General features: G+C 48.7%; 1 protein-coding gene across 1 annotated transcript; it reads right to left on the bottom strand.

Annotated features, from left to right (window-relative positions):
- Positions 1-1,042: 1,042 nt before the first annotated feature.
- On the bottom strand, positions 1,043-12,893 carry LIN28A (lin-28 homolog A). Its single transcript, XM_068537808.1, has 4 exons — positions 12,863-12,893; positions 12,215-12,399; positions 1,997-2,181; positions 1,043-1,259 (listed from the first exon to the last, which is right to left on the bottom strand). The coding sequence occupies exons 1-4, from the start codon at positions 12,891-12,893 to the stop codon at positions 1,043-1,045; spliced, it is 618 nt and encodes a 205-aa protein (XP_068393909.1).
- Between the last annotated feature and the right edge of the window lie 3,359 nt (positions 12,894-16,252).

Raw genomic sequence — 16,252 nt, 5'->3', positions numbered from 1 at the left:
TTTCAGTAGAAGGAGACCAAGTCATGGGGCAACCCAGTTAAAACCTAGTCTCCCATGAAACATTGAAGATGGAGGGGTTTCAAGAGGACACTGTGGCAGAAAAGCCAGCTCTAATTGGCAAAAATGAGGTAGTTCGTTAGGCTATACGCTCCAAATAGTTGTTCTCTCTGGTGATAGAGCAACAAAAAGTATTCCCGCTGTGCAGACCCGGAGCTGCTGCCGACTTATCCCTGAGATTGCTCACGTACCTGAGAACACAGTGCAGGAATGAGGGCCTTAGATTAAAATACACAAAAATACAAAACCAGAATATTTATATTATGAAAAAAAAAAGTTAAAATGCACAAGATACGTCATTCGCACACAGCTAGTGCACTTGGCATCCTGGAGAAAGTGGGACCCAAGGTACAGTCATCCAAGGGAGCAAATAAATAAAATTGTATTGGCCCAGAATGGGGTGGGAGTGAGCTTAGAAGCAGCAGGTCTGCAGCTGTTCCCTCAACCCCCCTTTTGCCTATCATCACAACCCACTGCTTGGGACAGTTCTGTCAGCACTCTATCCCAGGAGGAGGTTGTGAGGAGACAAGATGTGGAAAACCCTGCCTTACCCCTGAGATATTTCCTCCCACAGAATGTAGTGGCTTGTGGGTTGGGTCCATCAATCTGGTCTCATGCTTAATCTTTTCACTCTGGCACAGGAAATATTATTCCATATCCTTCTTGAAGAGTAAAACAACTTCCCTATCCAGGCCACTTTCAAAAGCTGGAGATTCTGGGGGTGGAGACTCAGATAAAGCATGCAGGAAGGGTTACCCCCCAAAGCCCTCACGTGCATTTGGATAGAGCATGATTGGAGTTTCTTTGCCTCACCCCTTCCCCCCACCAAGAGGGAAGAGGGGGTGACGCTTTGGCCCCCGGCCTGAGATATATGGCAGTGCCAGCTGCCCCTACCCACCCTGCCCCCACTTTCTCCGCTCTGCCGATTGATTCCTGTTCCTCAAAACTTTCTGATCACAAACGGATAGCCCCCACCCACTGTGGCTCAATTCTGGGCCTCTGGGAGCATGGCAGGGCTATGGATCTCTTCTTCCTCCTCCCGAAAGTAGGCTGGCTTTCCCTGTGAGCTGGGAGCTTGCTGGGCCTTTAGTGGACACGAGGCTACCATATGGTTGATGCTCTGGCAGAAGTGGCACTTCTTGGGCTGGGGTGGCAGTTTGCATTCCTTGGCATGATGGTCTAGACCTCCACAGTTGTAGCACCTAGCACCAAGCAAGATGGTAAAGTTGAGAGAAAGGAGTGAGAAGAGACCACAAGCCTTCCTCTGTCTGAGAGAGGACACCTGGGCTCTGGTTCAAGTTGTTACTATATCCACTTCCCTTCCTAGAGACCAATTTCCCCACTTAGAAAAGGAGGAATAGGACTAGATGACACTGAGTCCTTCCCAGATACGTAATTGTCTAGATGATATCTTCAGATTCATGTCAACTTGAAAATACCAAGAACAGAAATCCTGGACCCCAGTTGGGAACTACCATACCCTTAAAAAGAGTACCTGTCATTCATTAAAAATATAGAAGAAATTAAAGGAGCCAGAATATGTGATCTGTTTGAGCACAGAACTAAGATGGAAGAAACCAGCCATTTGGAGACGTGGTGAAGAAGTAACAGGTACAGATACACCATCTTGTCCTGACCACATACACTTTCACATCCATGGTCTCTTTTAGTTCTAAAATAATCATGTGAGGTTAGTATCGTGATCCCCATTTAGCAATCGAGGCTAGAGCTAACAGAACATAATTACTTGTCAAGTAGAAGAGCTGGGTCATGAAGTACCCTCCTCACATACTGCCCTCTCTTCACCTCCCACATCCAGGGGCCACAGGCTTCCTTTTACCTTTGGCAATCTGGTCCAAGAAAGGGGCAAAATTAGGAGAGTTTTCCTCATCCTCAGCATGTCCCTCCCAACCCACACAAGCTGCCTTGCAATCCATACCTGTCTCCCTTTGATCTGCGTTTCTGCATGTTCTTCCCTTTGGGCCGCCTCTCACTCCCAATACAGAACACCCCACCAGGGCCGGTGACTCGGATAGATTCCAGGCCCTTAGCAGACTTCTTAAAGGTGAACTCTACGGCCTCACCCTCCTTCAGGCTCCGGAAGCCCTCCATGTGCAGCTTACTCTGGGGGAGGGAAGCATGGTAGATTTTAATGTTAGTCTCCATTATTACACCAAAACCAAAAAAATCTGCATGCACATGTTCCTCTAAGGTTGGAAGAACACTTCCATTTTATCGGTAAAGAAACTGTGACTCAAAGAGTCATCACAATTAAGAACAAAATATCTACATCACATTAGGAACAATCATTAGATAAACAGATGCCATAGCATTTTTTGCAGCTATTCTCAAAGTTCTACGAAAAATAAAACAGAAGAAAAATTCTTGAACATAGCATTTATAAGAAATCAACCAATGTAAAACTGTAAAATATAAAGTAACAGGCCTGGGGCTTCCCTGGTGGTGAAGTGGTTAAGAATCCGCCTGCCAATGCAGGGGACACGGGTTCGAGCCCTGGTCCGGGAAGATCCCACATGCCGCGGAGCAACTAAGCCCGTGCGCCACAACTACTGACCCAGTGCTCTAGAGCCCGTGAGCCACAACTACTGAGCCTGTGCTCTAGAGCCGGTGAGTGACAACTACTGAGCCCGCATGCATAGAATCCGTGCTCCGCAACAAGAGAAGCCACCTCAATGAGAAGCCCGAGCACCACAAGGAAGAGTAGCCCTGCTCGCTGCAACTAGAGAAAGCCCGCATGCAGCAGCGAAGACCCAAATGCAGCCAAAATTAAATAAAAATAAATAAATATAAATAAAAATAAAAAACAAATAAAGTAACAGGCCTATACACTTAAAAAATGTCAGTCATGAAAGACAAACCCCAGAGAAGTAAAGAAACTGAATGCAACACATGATTCTGGACTGGATCTTAGAACAGGAAAAAATATTAGAACAACTGACAAAATTTGCATATGGAATGTAGATAAATGTTTCAATGTTAAGCTCCCCAATTTTGATCATTGTACTGAGATTAGGTAAGAGAATGGCCCTATTTTAGAAAAAAACACACTGAAATATTTAGTTAAAGATGCTTGATATCTGTCTGTCTATCTGTACAAAGAAAAAGAATAATAAAGCAAATGGGACAAAATGTTAAGGACTGATAACTCTGGGTAAAGGTTATATGGGAGTTTTTAGTACTATTCTTGCAACCTTTTCCCAGGTTTGAAATTATATCAAAACAATGTTTCTGAAAGTTGAAGGGAAAAGACAGTATGACCCAAGCAGACAGATCAGTGGATTAGAAGGGAAAGTCTACTGGGAGATCCAAGATTAAGTGGAGAAATCAACAGGTGAGGAAAACAATTCCATAAATACTATTGAGAAAACAGTTATCCATTTGAAAATGAAGCCAGAAATCTACATTTTGCATCATATGTATGCAAAACATATTTCGGAAGAATTAAATATCTCAGTGTTAAGAGGAAAAAACTTTGAGACAGTTTTTTAAAAAATCAAGACAGATAACTAAACTGATAAAACTACAAAAAGCTACATAAGTCAGTAAGAAAAAAGAATCACAGAACAGAATATAAGCAGGTAATTTGCAGGAGGACTTAGCATGACACATATGTTCAGTATCTCACTCGTTCAAAAAAACAACAGGAAACAAAAATACCATGAAGCCATTAAAAAGGATGTAAAGTTGTAAAGTCCCTGTTTTGTTCGCTGCTGCATTTTGACACCTAAATAATGCCTAGCACATTTTGGATGAATGAACAAGGAGGTAGGTTTTAATTATTTAACTTGGGAAGATGAGCAAATTGTTAAAGGAAAGGACTTCGAATAATGTGTGGAACAATCTCACTAAAACACTGCATATTTGAACCAAAAAAAAAGGAGTTATTCACACAGCTAGTTGAGTGGCAAAACCAGGATCAGAAGAACCCAGGGTTTCCGATTTGAAGCTAACAGTCCATTTCACCTTGCCACTTACTGCGTCAATAACACATTAGTGGAGTGACAGCCTCTCCCAGACCCTGCCCAGAATAGGCTTCATTATAGATAGCTTCCAAAACAACCAAAGAGCATGTCAAATATGTCAACAAGGTGCAGTCCTCATTGAAAATGCGGTTCAGAAGCAAAAGGGATCATCGTGCACCCAGTCCTGGCTTGAGGCATGTTATGCTGCTGGTGGTAGTGACGGGGCAGGGTGGATATTTCAAACTGGGACTTAGGTGAAACATGCTCTTTTGCCAGATGCGATCCCCAATTCCTCAGTCATTTACATTTTTGTTTTAATTTAGATGGTACTGCTTAAGACAAAACTTCCGTTGAGGTAATTGGTTAAGAGCATAGGCTCAGGTGCCAGACGCAACCTGGTTCATGAAATGCTGTTTCTACCAATTTCCAGCATCATGTGTGACCTTGGTCAGTCACTCACCTCTGGGCCTCAGAGCCTTCAGAGAACAGGATAAAAACCTACCTTAGGATTTTTTTTTTTTTTTTTTGGTTGCACTGGGTCCTAGTTGTGGCAGGCGGGCTCCTCAGTTGTGGCCCGCCGGCTCCCCAGTTGCAGCACCGCGTGGGCTTCCCAGTAGCGGCAGGCAGGCCCCCTTGGCTGCGGCTCCAGGGTTCCTTAGCTGTGGCATGCGAACTCTCAGTTGCAGCATGCATGTGGGATCTAGTTCTGAGACCAGGGATCGAAGCTGGTCCTACTGCACTGGGAGCGCGGAGTCCCATCCACTGCGCCACAGGGAAGTCCCTACCTAAGATTTTCATGAAGATTACATGGGTAGGGAAACATCAAGAATATATGCTCAATAAATATCAGTGAAATATTCCAAAGGTTGGGGATCCTTTCTTCTTATTCCCACAGGAACAGCCAGAATTGTGATGACTCCCTCCACCAATCTTGATGTGGAGCATTAAAGCAGAAAATAAAAACATTGCAGAAAGGTGAAATCTCTTTCCCTCTCCCTGTTGTATAACAACCACACTGAATTTGATGTTAAATCTGACTTGTCTCTTATTGAGCTGGGACAAGCCAGTGAGTCAGGAAGTGCTGGAGGAGCCAGACCAAGAGCATTCTTGACCCAGGCAAACCCAGCTTTTCCCATTTGCCTAGTGGGCTCTTAGGCTGGAACACTCCCAGTCCTCGCTGTGATTCAGCAGATAGACAAGTGACTAAGAGCCAGGGTTTAGAGTCTGACAGCCTGTCCCCACTTTCTGTGCTACCCTACAAAATGGAGGAAATAATAATTTTATGGTGGTGCTGTGAGGGTTTATGCATGAACCGTAGTTAACACATAGCCTGCCACACATAAATCCTGAGTGGCAATTATCATCAACCTCTTCAGACTGGATGAGGGTGTGGTAACAGTGAGAAAGAAGTGTCAAGAGACTGGGAATTTTAACTCTAGTTTTTATGACTAACTGGCAGTGGAAACTCAGAAAAACATCCCCTCTCTGAGCTCCAGTTTACTGAGGACAACACTCTCCGCCATCCACACCTCCTAGACTTACTATGAGAACCAGAGGATAATATAAATGGGGACATATGAAATTGACCAGCCCTCTCAGCTCACCCACTCCATCACTGGAGGATTTGAGGTCTGCTTAAGACTTTAAAAGAGTGGAAAAAAAAACAAAAACAAAACCAAAAAACCCCCAACCCTGCAGGCACCTCACCATAACCGGTCAAGATTTAGACTGGTGGTCTCCAGGGGTGGCTCCCGGGGAGTGGGTGGGGGCCTACCCCGCCCCTTTCTAAAACACATAGTTTGAATTCCTCTCTTATCAGGTAGGTAATCGGCGTGCAGCCCCACGGAGCCTGCCTCACAGGGCCTGCATCGGAAAGGAGCCTGAAATTCTTGCTATCACCCCACCCCACCCCCAGCCACACACAAAGCGGGGCCCTGGCCCCGCCCCTCTCTCCATCCCCTCCAAAAAGAAAAGACCTGGGGGGGAGGGGCAAGGCTTGAGCTCCCCCAATAGAGCCCAGCTCCGGGGAAACAAAGAGTTGACACTGGCTGGTTCTGGTGGTCAGATTCCTGGAGTTCCAGAGGCTGCAGATTCCCCCCTGACTCCCCCCCACCCCACATTCACCGCATTCATCAGTTCCTTCCTTCCTCTCCACATAGGGGTTATGGTCACGGTGAGCGAAACGGATACAGAGACACCTTTCTTCCCCAGTCAAGCTTGCTGGTCTGCCAAAGTCACCGCCGCCAACAGCCATCTTTCCTTCTGACCTGCCCTCCCACCCTTCCAGGGCCTTCAGTCAAACCTTTTACTCAGGGACCTAATTAGGGTTATTTATTCAGATAAATTATATTAAAGGTGGGAGGGAGGCAGGCCTCCCATCTTCCTTTCCCAATTTGTTAGAGGTAGGAGGGTGGGCAGCCTATAGTGGGGAGAGAGGGGAAGATGGCAGTTAATCAGACAGAAAACAGTTACCGGAGGCATTTCTCTTTTTTTGGATGGCAGGGAAGGACTTGGGCCAGTTACAGTACTTAGGCCTCCTGCTCCCCTAATACCTCACCACTGCCTACGCTAAGCTTCCCCCACATCAAGTATTATGCCTTTATAACTTAGAGATAGAAGGGACCTTAGGGGTCACTCAGGGCACGTGGAGTAAAAAGCTCACAGGAACCCGAGTTTCCCTCAACTTGCTCTATGAAATTTGGATAAATAAGTTCTGGTTTCTATAATCATCTGTAAAAGCAGGGGATCAGACTTGATCAAAGCTTGGGTTTCTGGCTTTTCTGCAATACCCAGGGCCATTCCAGCTCAAGACTACCTAGTGCATGTTTATACCCTCAGTTCTAGGTGCCTAGCAGTGCACAAACATTTGTAGAAGAAACTAAGTTCTCTACTATCTAAAATGACTAATATTTAATTTTATTACAAATATTTACTATAGGCTAAGCAGTGTTTTAAGCACTTTACATGTTGTAACACATGTGACCCTCATACCAAGCCTGTGAGGTAGACCTTATCATGCCCCCTGTGTTACAGGTGAGGTCACAGAGGCAGAGGGGTGAAGCACCTTGCCCAAATTTATAGTGTGAGAGCCCCGAGCTGATTGCAACTAGCCTCACTCTATATCCAGCACTATGCAATATAATGCAAGACGCACAGCCGTTTAAAAACTTTCTAACAGCCACAATGAAAAAGTAAAAAGCAGCAGGTGAAAGTAATTTTAATGACCTGGTCCCAAGGTGTCCTCGCAGTTCAACCCAAGCGTCATTCCTGACGGTAGGGTTTGGAAGGAGCTAGGAAACCAATGGGTTCTATTAGAAGCAGTTTATTTTGATGATGTGTGTGTCAGGGAGGGTCGGGGAAAGAGATCCGTGCAGAACCAAAGGCTGCGAGCATACAACCCCACACACATCACCTCTGCTCAGACACACGGCCAGGACCACCAGCTCCAGCCTGGAGTTCTCCACCAGATGGTGCTGCTCGTCAGCCTGTCTGCACAAAGGCAGCCAGAGGGAGACCGGAGCAGAAGAGAGGAAGGAGCTGCGCGGTTCTCAACTCTGCACACAAGTGTTCACCTAGACTGATCTTCCCAGCTCCTTAGGGTGGGCATCTTCTCCTTGGTCCTTAGGAAAATGGAGTCACAAGGGGACTGAATTCTGATGAGGACCCATCCCAGGGAAGGTCCCCACCCCACCCCCTACCCACCTACCCATGGAGTGAAGAAAGGGTCCGGGAGTTTCAAACCAGTAACCCAGTTGTTGTTCTGCTCTGTTGACAAAAGCCATTTACTCTCCTTTCCAGTCTGAATTAAGTTAACTCCAAGCTGCCTCTGTACTAAGTGCATACTATTCTTGAAAGTTTTCTCCTCCTCCCCCCCACCTCCTTTGACCTCCCAGATTTAACACTGATAGTAATTGCTATTCTTGCCTGCAGGAAGAAAGGAGGGGTGGTTTGCCTAGGGCTGTTTCTCAGAAAAATAAAAAAAGCACCAGCAAATTCCAATAGGCTAAGGAGTATGATAGTTTGATTAGGAATGTTCCAGAAACAACCTTGCCCTGGAGAAAATCACTGAAAACCACTTGTATGGCAAGCTTGTGGTGTCACCAACCACAAGCTTTGCTCATGATGGTGGCACAGCCTTTACTTGGGACACTGTCTAGAAAGCATGTCTCTTCAGAAAGAGAAGGACCCAAGAAGATCCCATAATGCTCAAACCAACTCATGTGCTTCTCTGCCAACTTCCTGAAAAAATCCACTCATTTAAAAAATAGTTTCCTATTAAGATGGAAATGAAATAACTAATTAATGAATGACCCATCACACCCGTGCCTCCAATATCCTATCGGGAGCTCAACTGCGATCCATTGACATTCACTCTACAAGCTTTCATGGTGTTTCTACTGAGTGCCAGGCCCTAATCAGGCCCTAGTCCAGAAAGAGACAGCAACTATCAGTTAACATTCCCTCCCTACCTCCAGCCTATTTTGTCTGGAGGAAGACTTCTGCTGACAAGGACCCCCCAACTGTTAGTGTACTCCTGATTCCTCAGGGGACCCATATTCATTTCTTCAGCCCACCAAGTGCGTACTAGAAAACTAACCAGACTGCTAGTCTCTCTCTTCAAAGAGTTTACAGGTTAGAGGAGGGGTTAAGATAAGTACATCAAAAAACGAAACATAAGGTGGGTAATCAGAGGCACTAGTAAGGTTATAAACCAGGTGGGAAAGATCCCTTTACATTCTCCCTGCCCCCAAACCCAAGAGCCCTACTCTAGACAGGCCTGAGGTTGCTCTCACAACCGCCCCCACCTCGCCACCCCCCCCCCCACCCCACCCCCCCCCCCCCCCCCCCCCGCTCATCCTTTTCAGAAAAAGCAGGCCACGTGGCTTCAGCAGTTTCTTGGTATTGGAAATTTCTTCTCCTAACCCAAATTTGGTCCCTCGGTCAAATTTGGGCTCTTCTTTTGCCTCCAAGCCTTGTAATACAGCATTTTAGCCAGAAAGCCACTTTAAACAGACTTGGGTTCCAAAGAGCTGTGGGAGAAAGCAGGGGACCTTTTCCTCATTTTCAAATTTCTACAAATCTAGGGGGTTTGGGAGTTGAGCCACAGGAAAACATGAGGTAAGCCAAAACTCTTAAAATGGCCACAGAGAATTGAGAATTCTTGGTGAACCTCAGGAAACCAGGAGACAGTAGTTAGCTCTTTCTTGTTCCACCTTGCGATGTATAACTGTTTTTCAACTGGGGGTGAGTTTGCCTCCCAGGGGGCATTTGGCAATATCTGGAGACATTTTTGGTTGTCGCAACTGAGGGATGCCCGTAATGAGAAATTATCCTGCTCAAAACATGTCAATAGTGCTGAGGTTGAGAAACCTTGATTTAAGGGCTGGCCACCTGTCATTATTATGATTCTTAAATTCCCCCAAATTCAGGGACAGGAAGAGAGTTCTAGCATAAGACCTGTGGCTGAGTAAAAGGGTTGTTACAGAAGTCTCTTTGCTTTATGGGTTTTATTTACTCATTTTTTTAAAAAGCTAAAGGTAGGTTTTCTTTCCCACTCATCCACCCCTGTGGGGCACTTTGTGTTTGACAGGGAGTGTAAGAATAGTGAACAGTGTGTTGGGAACCAAATAGGCCCAACCTTGGAAGGGAAAAGAAAATGTTTAATTGCTCCCCCCTCCTCTTTCCTTAGGAAAGGAGCTCCCTGATCCCCTCCCTTAGCAGATGTTATCTTAGGACAATTATCCTGCTCACCACCCACACCGCAATTCTAAGGTACCCACCACCAGCAGCCAAAGGAGAGGTTTTCTTGTTAAAGAGAAATGTCTTATTCTCTCCACTTTGGGAACACTCCCCTCCCCCAGGAGGATTTTTAAGGATTGTCCTGCATCTACCTAATTCCTCTATATTAGATCCCCAGGGAGAGATTTCAAATTTCTCAAGTGCAGGACTGCAATCACTAGTCTAACTGCTATGGTAGGGTTTGAGGATCAACCTAAGACCCAGCAGTGCACAATCTAAAGACAGAGCTACCAGGTAAGGCTCAGGGAATTTCCACCATTGTCCTCTGTGACTGTTAGTAGGGGGTGTTAGGGAGACAAATTCTTGATTCCTTATCTCAGCTCAACTCCTTCTGATAACTTATTCAACTGTGGAATGTCCCTGGACATTCCAAGACCCCAAAGTCCAGTTATCTCCCAGCAAACCCACCTGAAATAACGTGGTATGGGCTCCACTCCCCAAACCAGAAGGTCCCTGCTTTCCTTTATGCCCTCCAATATTTCCCAGCTGTTTTCGATCCTAAGGGTAAGTGGGCTGAGGCACAGATCCATTTGCTCAGGAAAACCTTCCTTGGGAGTTGGATATCACCAAAGAACCTCAGAGGGGCTACATTCCCCTCCGTCCTTCCCTATTCAACAGCCTTTGGAAGGGAGGCAAGAAAACGTTGGGTTTGACTCTTTTATTCCAAGCCTTCCAAAGTTGGGGAAGCTGTCCAGTCATCTCCAGACCAGGAGAGATTTTAATCTCTTTGTGATCAGATAAATGGGAGAGTGGGGGAGCTGGCCACCCCGCTGAGGAGGGCCATTCAAAGCTGGTTCCTGTAATAAAGTGATTTAATAGATCTAAAGAGGCCAATTCCCTTCTTTCTCCCACAATTACTTCCTGTGGGTTATCATTCACATATGTAAATGAGACAGGGAAGGGGGCAAAGCCACCAGCCAGAATTAGTTGTCTGATGGGGAGGGGGTAAAGTTGGGGGTGGAGGAACTGGGTGAAGCAAGGGGGTAGCCAAGCATTCTGCTGCCGACCCTTCTGGAAAGATGTTCTAGTAGCCCAGTGGCCCCAACATTAACTGGTGGGCCCCCATCTCCCCATATCCTCTATCTCCCCTGTTCCCCCCATTCTGTGTCCTCGTTGAGGGCCATGCTCAGAGACTTCCCTGCTGCCTCCAACTACTCCACCCAGCATCTCCACCCCTCCCCCTCCAGAATACCATCCCTCAGGCTCCAACCCTTAATCCCCACATCCTCCTTTCCCCTCCCCCACTGCTCCTAAAGCCAACCTCTCCGAAGTAACCCCTCCATGCCCGGCCTGGGTGTCAACCTACTGTGCCTGGGATTAGCAATTTCTTCTCAGGTCCAGCCCCAAACCTCCAAAGGTGGAGGGAACACAAGCAACAACTTCCTTTACTTGGTTGTTATGTGTGGCTTGTGCCCAGGACCACAGAAATGCTTCTAAGATATTCAGGAAGGGGTGGCCTGGGAGGAGGGAAACCTGAAGTCTCTGGTTCCTTGTTTGAGGCTGGGAATGTTAGGACAGCAATCAATGGCTGTCTGGGGCCATAAATGCCAAGCTGAGGAGAATAGGTCCAGAGGCTAGCCTCCCTCCACCCTCTGCCCTGCGACACTGAATTTCACCCCCACTGTGCTGCCTTGCTTTAACTGAGAACTTGGGGTTGCAACCTAACTCCCTCCGAGCTTGGCCCAGGAATCTAAGGCCTGGGCTCCTTGGGTTTTCTTTCCTGATAGGAAATTAACAGCAAAAGCCCAGCTAGTGAACCATGTGCCTGAGACTGTGTTCTTGAGGAACTTTCAAGTCCCCAGAGAGATCCTTCAAGGATCTGCCAAACCCACCCAGGCCCCAGAGCTTGAGTTTTGGGTGACCACCTGGGTGAGGAGACCCCGCTGACTTCTCAGCTTTACCCCGTTGGGTCCCAAAGTGGTTTCCTTCCCTCTCTCCAGGCCGGGAGCTCCATTCACACCATAGTGAAAGGCGCGGGCGCTCACGGCTCTGCTCTGACCGGGCATGTGCTTCCCTGGCCCGCCTGCTCGCCCTCCCCCCACTGGCAAGCACAATACAACCTTAGTTCTGCCACATGGGGTCATCTCCCTGCCCCCTGCCCCCTGCCCCCTGCCCAGGGGAAAGAGGTAACAGACACGTGGTAAAACCAGAGGGGTTCCCGGAGGGGGGTAGGGGTGCTGATACTCGGCTCTGCCCCCAGCTCTCGTCCCGCTGGAGTTAAAGGGGACTCAGAACTGGGGTGCCACGGCAAAGATGGGAGCGCACAATGAGGGCCCTTGATCTCCCTCAACCCAACAGCCGAGGCCGTCCGCCCACCCTTGGATCCGCGCGCCAACATCCCCTTCCCGCGGCAAAGTTACCGGGATCGGTCTCACCTGGTGCACAAAGACATCCACCGGAGGGTCGAGTGCGACCCCGGCGCGGGCAGTCATGGACAGGAAGCCGAATCCCATGCGCACGTTGAACCACTTACAGATGCCGGCGCCGTGCAGCAGCTGCGGCTCCTCAGCCGCCCGGGCCGCGTCCTCCTGCGCCTCCTCCGGCGCCTTGGCGCCGCCACCTGGAGATTGGGAGGGCGCTCAGCTGGGGGGCCACGGAATTGGAGGACCCCACCAGAGACCCGGCAAGGAGACCCGAGTGTGCAGCCCGCGGGTGGACACCCAGGGCGCTGCAGCTACCAAGCTACCGGCGAGAAAATACCTGTCCCGGCTGCCTCCCGCGCTCCCCAAGCTTAAACTGAGGCCAGTGGTGCCCCGAAAGTTTTGCTCATCTTCCCACAACACGTTGCCCGGGGACAGACGGCCAGACAGGCCCCTCCTCTTCTCTCCCCCGCCCCCGTAGCTTCAGCTTGCACGCCACTGGGACACCAGGGTTCCTTGCTCCAGAGATCGCCCCCTGAAACAGGAGGCCGCAGACTTGGGGTCCTTCGGCTAGCCTGGGGGACACTTCCCCCACCTCCCTTTTATGTGGCTTCTGGGCGCCCCTGCAGCCTAAGTTGTCCCCAATAAGTCCCGAGGTCGAACCTGCAAACTGCTGGTTTGACACAGAGCCCATGGTAGTCGGCTGAGCCCGCGGCCCCGGGCCCCAGGTCGGCCGGCTGCTGGCCCCAGAGAAGTCCGGAGGCAAAGGGGTGGCTCGGAGAAGAGGCTGCTACATCTTCCCCAGCACAATAGCGGTGGGAGGGCCCACGGCTTTTCAAAGGCTCCCAAATTCTAAAAGACAATGACCCAACCCCCCGCGGGCAGCCCCCCTCCCCTCCCCTCCCTCGCCTCTCCCCTCCCTTTCCCTCCGGCTCCAGCTCCGGCCCCCACCCCCCACCCCCGCCCCATCGGTCTCTGACACCTCTGGGGTGTCCCTTCTCAGAACCTTGAGGTTTGACACCCCCCCGCCCACCCCCCACATCTGGAGATTGGGGCCGTCAGCCCTAGAAGTCTTGAGTACCCGGGAATTGGGGATCCTGCGCTTTAAGGACTCATTGGGGGTCCCCAAAGCAGCATACAGGTGGGGGGCCTGTGTGTGGGGGGATAGTTTTAAAGCCACGTGACTGCTCCCACACACACTCCCACACCACCCCCACCCCCCTTGCAGATAATTATACATTCCAGAGAGTTGGGGGAGGGAGGTGTGAGCCTGGCAGCGCTGGCCAATCAGAGACACAAACCACCTGTCAAGGGAGAAATGGATGAGCCCTCCCCCTCCCCCAGCCCTTGAGCGCCCCTCCCCCTCCCTTCCCCTTCAGGCCTCAGAGCTGACCCGGCAGCTCAGCGCTGACCCGCTCTCACCCCCACCCCCGTGAGCTTAGATAGACCTGGAGTTCAGGACACTAGGAAGCCTAGGATGGGGAAGCAGGGGGGAGGCTGGAGACTCAACAGGGCTGATCTCCACTCCTGACCTAGGTGCAGCCTCTCAAAGTCTGTCTCTGACTAACTGAATGTCTCTGCCTCCCTGCGTTTCCGACTGAGTTTTTCTGGATCTCTCAAAGCGCTCCTAAATTGATTCTGTGTAAAGAATCCTTCCTTGTTTCCTGTGTCTAAAACTGACCCCACGTAGAGTTCCCTGAGAGAACAGGAGGAACCCAAAGAGGCTTGAAGGGTGTTCCTCTCTCCACCAGCTGCCCTCATCCTGCCCCCATTCCCATCCCATCCCTATCCGTTGCTGGGATCCCGACACTCTCAGGTTCCCAGACCCTCCTCGTTTGAGCCCCATCCTGAAGTGCGCTCTCTTCCCCATCGTGAGGTTGGTGGGGGAACTGGAGTAGGGGCTCTCCTCATTTGAAGAGTTAGCCTCCCCTTCTAGAAGATAAAGAGGGTTGGCCAGGGGGGTGGCTAGTGCCCTGGTCGGAGATGGACAATGGCCCGGGGCTCAGTGCACGGCCCTGGCCCTGCCCCTTCACTTCCGGTGCTCAGTTCAAACTGGACAATGCCAGCTCCGGCCAGTTCCCCTCCCCCACTGCTACAACCCATTTAAAGGGACAGAGCCTGCTTTCGGGGGCATCCGCTCGCTCGGAATTCAGTCGTCTCCACTAAGTGTGCAGGAAGCTCTCGTGCTTCTCACCCTGCGCCCGCGCGCGCGCACGTGTGTGTGGGTGTGTGTGCGCGCGCGCGCACGTGTATACTTGAGAAACGGAGAACGGGGATGAGTGGGGGTAGGGAACGGGAAGATGGGGAGGAGAGCAAGGGGCTGCGAAGAGATTATTTCTCTCTCTTTCCTGCCAGGAATACTCTCCAAGAGACTAAAACTTCAGTATGAGATGGGGGATAGGACTTTGGGATAAGAAGGACAACAGTGGCCCTTTGCTACTCAGCCTAAAAAAATACAAATCATTTAAAAATATCACTAACAATGCCACACTCCCATCTGAGGACCCTGATTTAGATCTTCCAAGAGTTGTGAGAGTACATCAGCCAAAGCCATTTTTTATATATATAATACTCCTCACCCAAGTCTTATCTCCTCCCGTTACTAGCCCCCTGAAAATATACTCACTCTCTGTACCCCTGTTCCTAAGATTCAGGAGCAGGTGACTGAGGTCTCGCTGAAGAAAAGAGAGAATAAGGGAATTTAGCGCTTTGCTTTCCCTTGGTCTGCTCTCAAGTCAGTCTTGTTCCCGGCAGGCTCGACCAGCTTCTCTGTCCAGGGTCCTGAAGGCGCCCGGAGCTCTGTCCACGGTGCTGAATAGAGACCCGCTCTCCTGGCTCCCAGCTCCCAGCTTTGAGAATGCCTTCTTGAGTTCTCACCTCCAAGTCCTTCCCAGAAAGCCTGGTTCTTCTCAACTCCCCAGTGACCCTGACACGTTTGAGACGAAGGAACAGACTTTTCTGAATGCTAAAGAGAGGGCATTTCCAGACGTACATGACTCTGTGAGAGCAGTGCAAGTATCTCCAGCTCCCCTTCAGAAAAATGGGTATAACTATGCAAGTAGCCATAGAGTGAGGAAAGAGGAAATAATATTTTTGATTCAAATAAAATGAGACTAGAAGAGAGACTAATCTTTTTTTTCAAATTATTTCTCTAATTATTAGCACTTTTCATGGGAACACAGACGTTGGAATCAGATTGTCTATGTTTGAATCTATCTATCTATTTAATCTATCTATTTATAGCTCTGACACCTGGGGCAACTTCTCTATCTTTTTTATGCCTCAGTTTCCTCCTCTGCCCAATGGGGATAATGAGGATTTAACTCTCAGAGTTATTATGAGGATAAAGTTAGATCATCTAAGTAAAGCTTTTAAAATTGTGTCTGACATATAGTTAGTTCTTAACAATGAAAATTATTACTATTACTATAGCTATTGTGCACCAACTTCTGTGATCTAGAACTCGCTGGACCATTTGCTCCCTGAGGATTTGGACCATCCATGTGTTATTTCTTTCTGCATCTTCTCTCACATCCTTACCAGTATTTAGCACAGTGGCTGGCCCACAGAAGACACCCAAGAAGAGTTTCCTGAACAGGTTTTTTTTTAATTTATTTTTTATTGAAGTATAGTTGAATTACAATGTCGTGTTAATTACTGCTGTACAGCAAAGTGACTCAGTTATACATATACATACATTCTTTTTCATATTCTTTTCCATTATGGTTTATCACAGGATATTGAATATAGTTCCCTGTTCTATACAGTAGGACCTTGTTGTTTATGCATTCTATATATACCAGTCTGAATAGGTTTTGATTGAAATAATGAATGTTGTTACAACAGTCATAATACTTATTCTTCTAGGCTGCCTCTCTCAAGTCTAAGCAATACAAACCCAGGAAGGCTCAGGACCCCATAGAGTGGCACACGTGGAGGCAGAGGATGATTTAGGAAGGGACACATGGCTCCCAACATAACTGATTCCTCATCCGCATTGGGTTGTTTCCATGTGGGAGATGGAGGCTCCTGACTAAACTTTCTCCCTTTCTT

This window comes from Eschrichtius robustus, chromosome 3 (assembly GCF_028021215.1).
Source record: "Eschrichtius robustus isolate mEscRob2 chromosome 3, mEscRob2.pri, whole genome shotgun sequence".
Classification (NCBI taxonomy): Eukaryota; Metazoa; Chordata; class Mammalia; order Artiodactyla; family Eschrichtiidae; genus Eschrichtius; species Eschrichtius robustus.
Note: the sequence above shows the minus strand (reverse complement) of the source record. Positions and strands in the feature narration are given on the sequence as shown.

What these genes read in the sequence shown, in the direction of transcription:
- LIN28A (XM_068537808.1), bottom strand. Translation starts at nt 12,893, where the DNA reads ATGGGCTCTGTGTCAAACCAGCAGTTTGCAG. An exon ending in GTCAAACCAGCAGTTTGCAG is followed by an intron (nt 12,400 to 12,862) that starts GTTCGACCTCGG and finishes CCCAATCTCCAG; the next exon opens with GTGGCGGCGCCAAGGCGCCG. An exon ending in TGGATGTCTTTGTGCACCAG is followed by an intron (nt 2,182 to 12,214) that starts GTGAGACCGATC and finishes TCCCTCCCCCAG; the next exon opens with AGTAAGCTGCACATGGAGGG.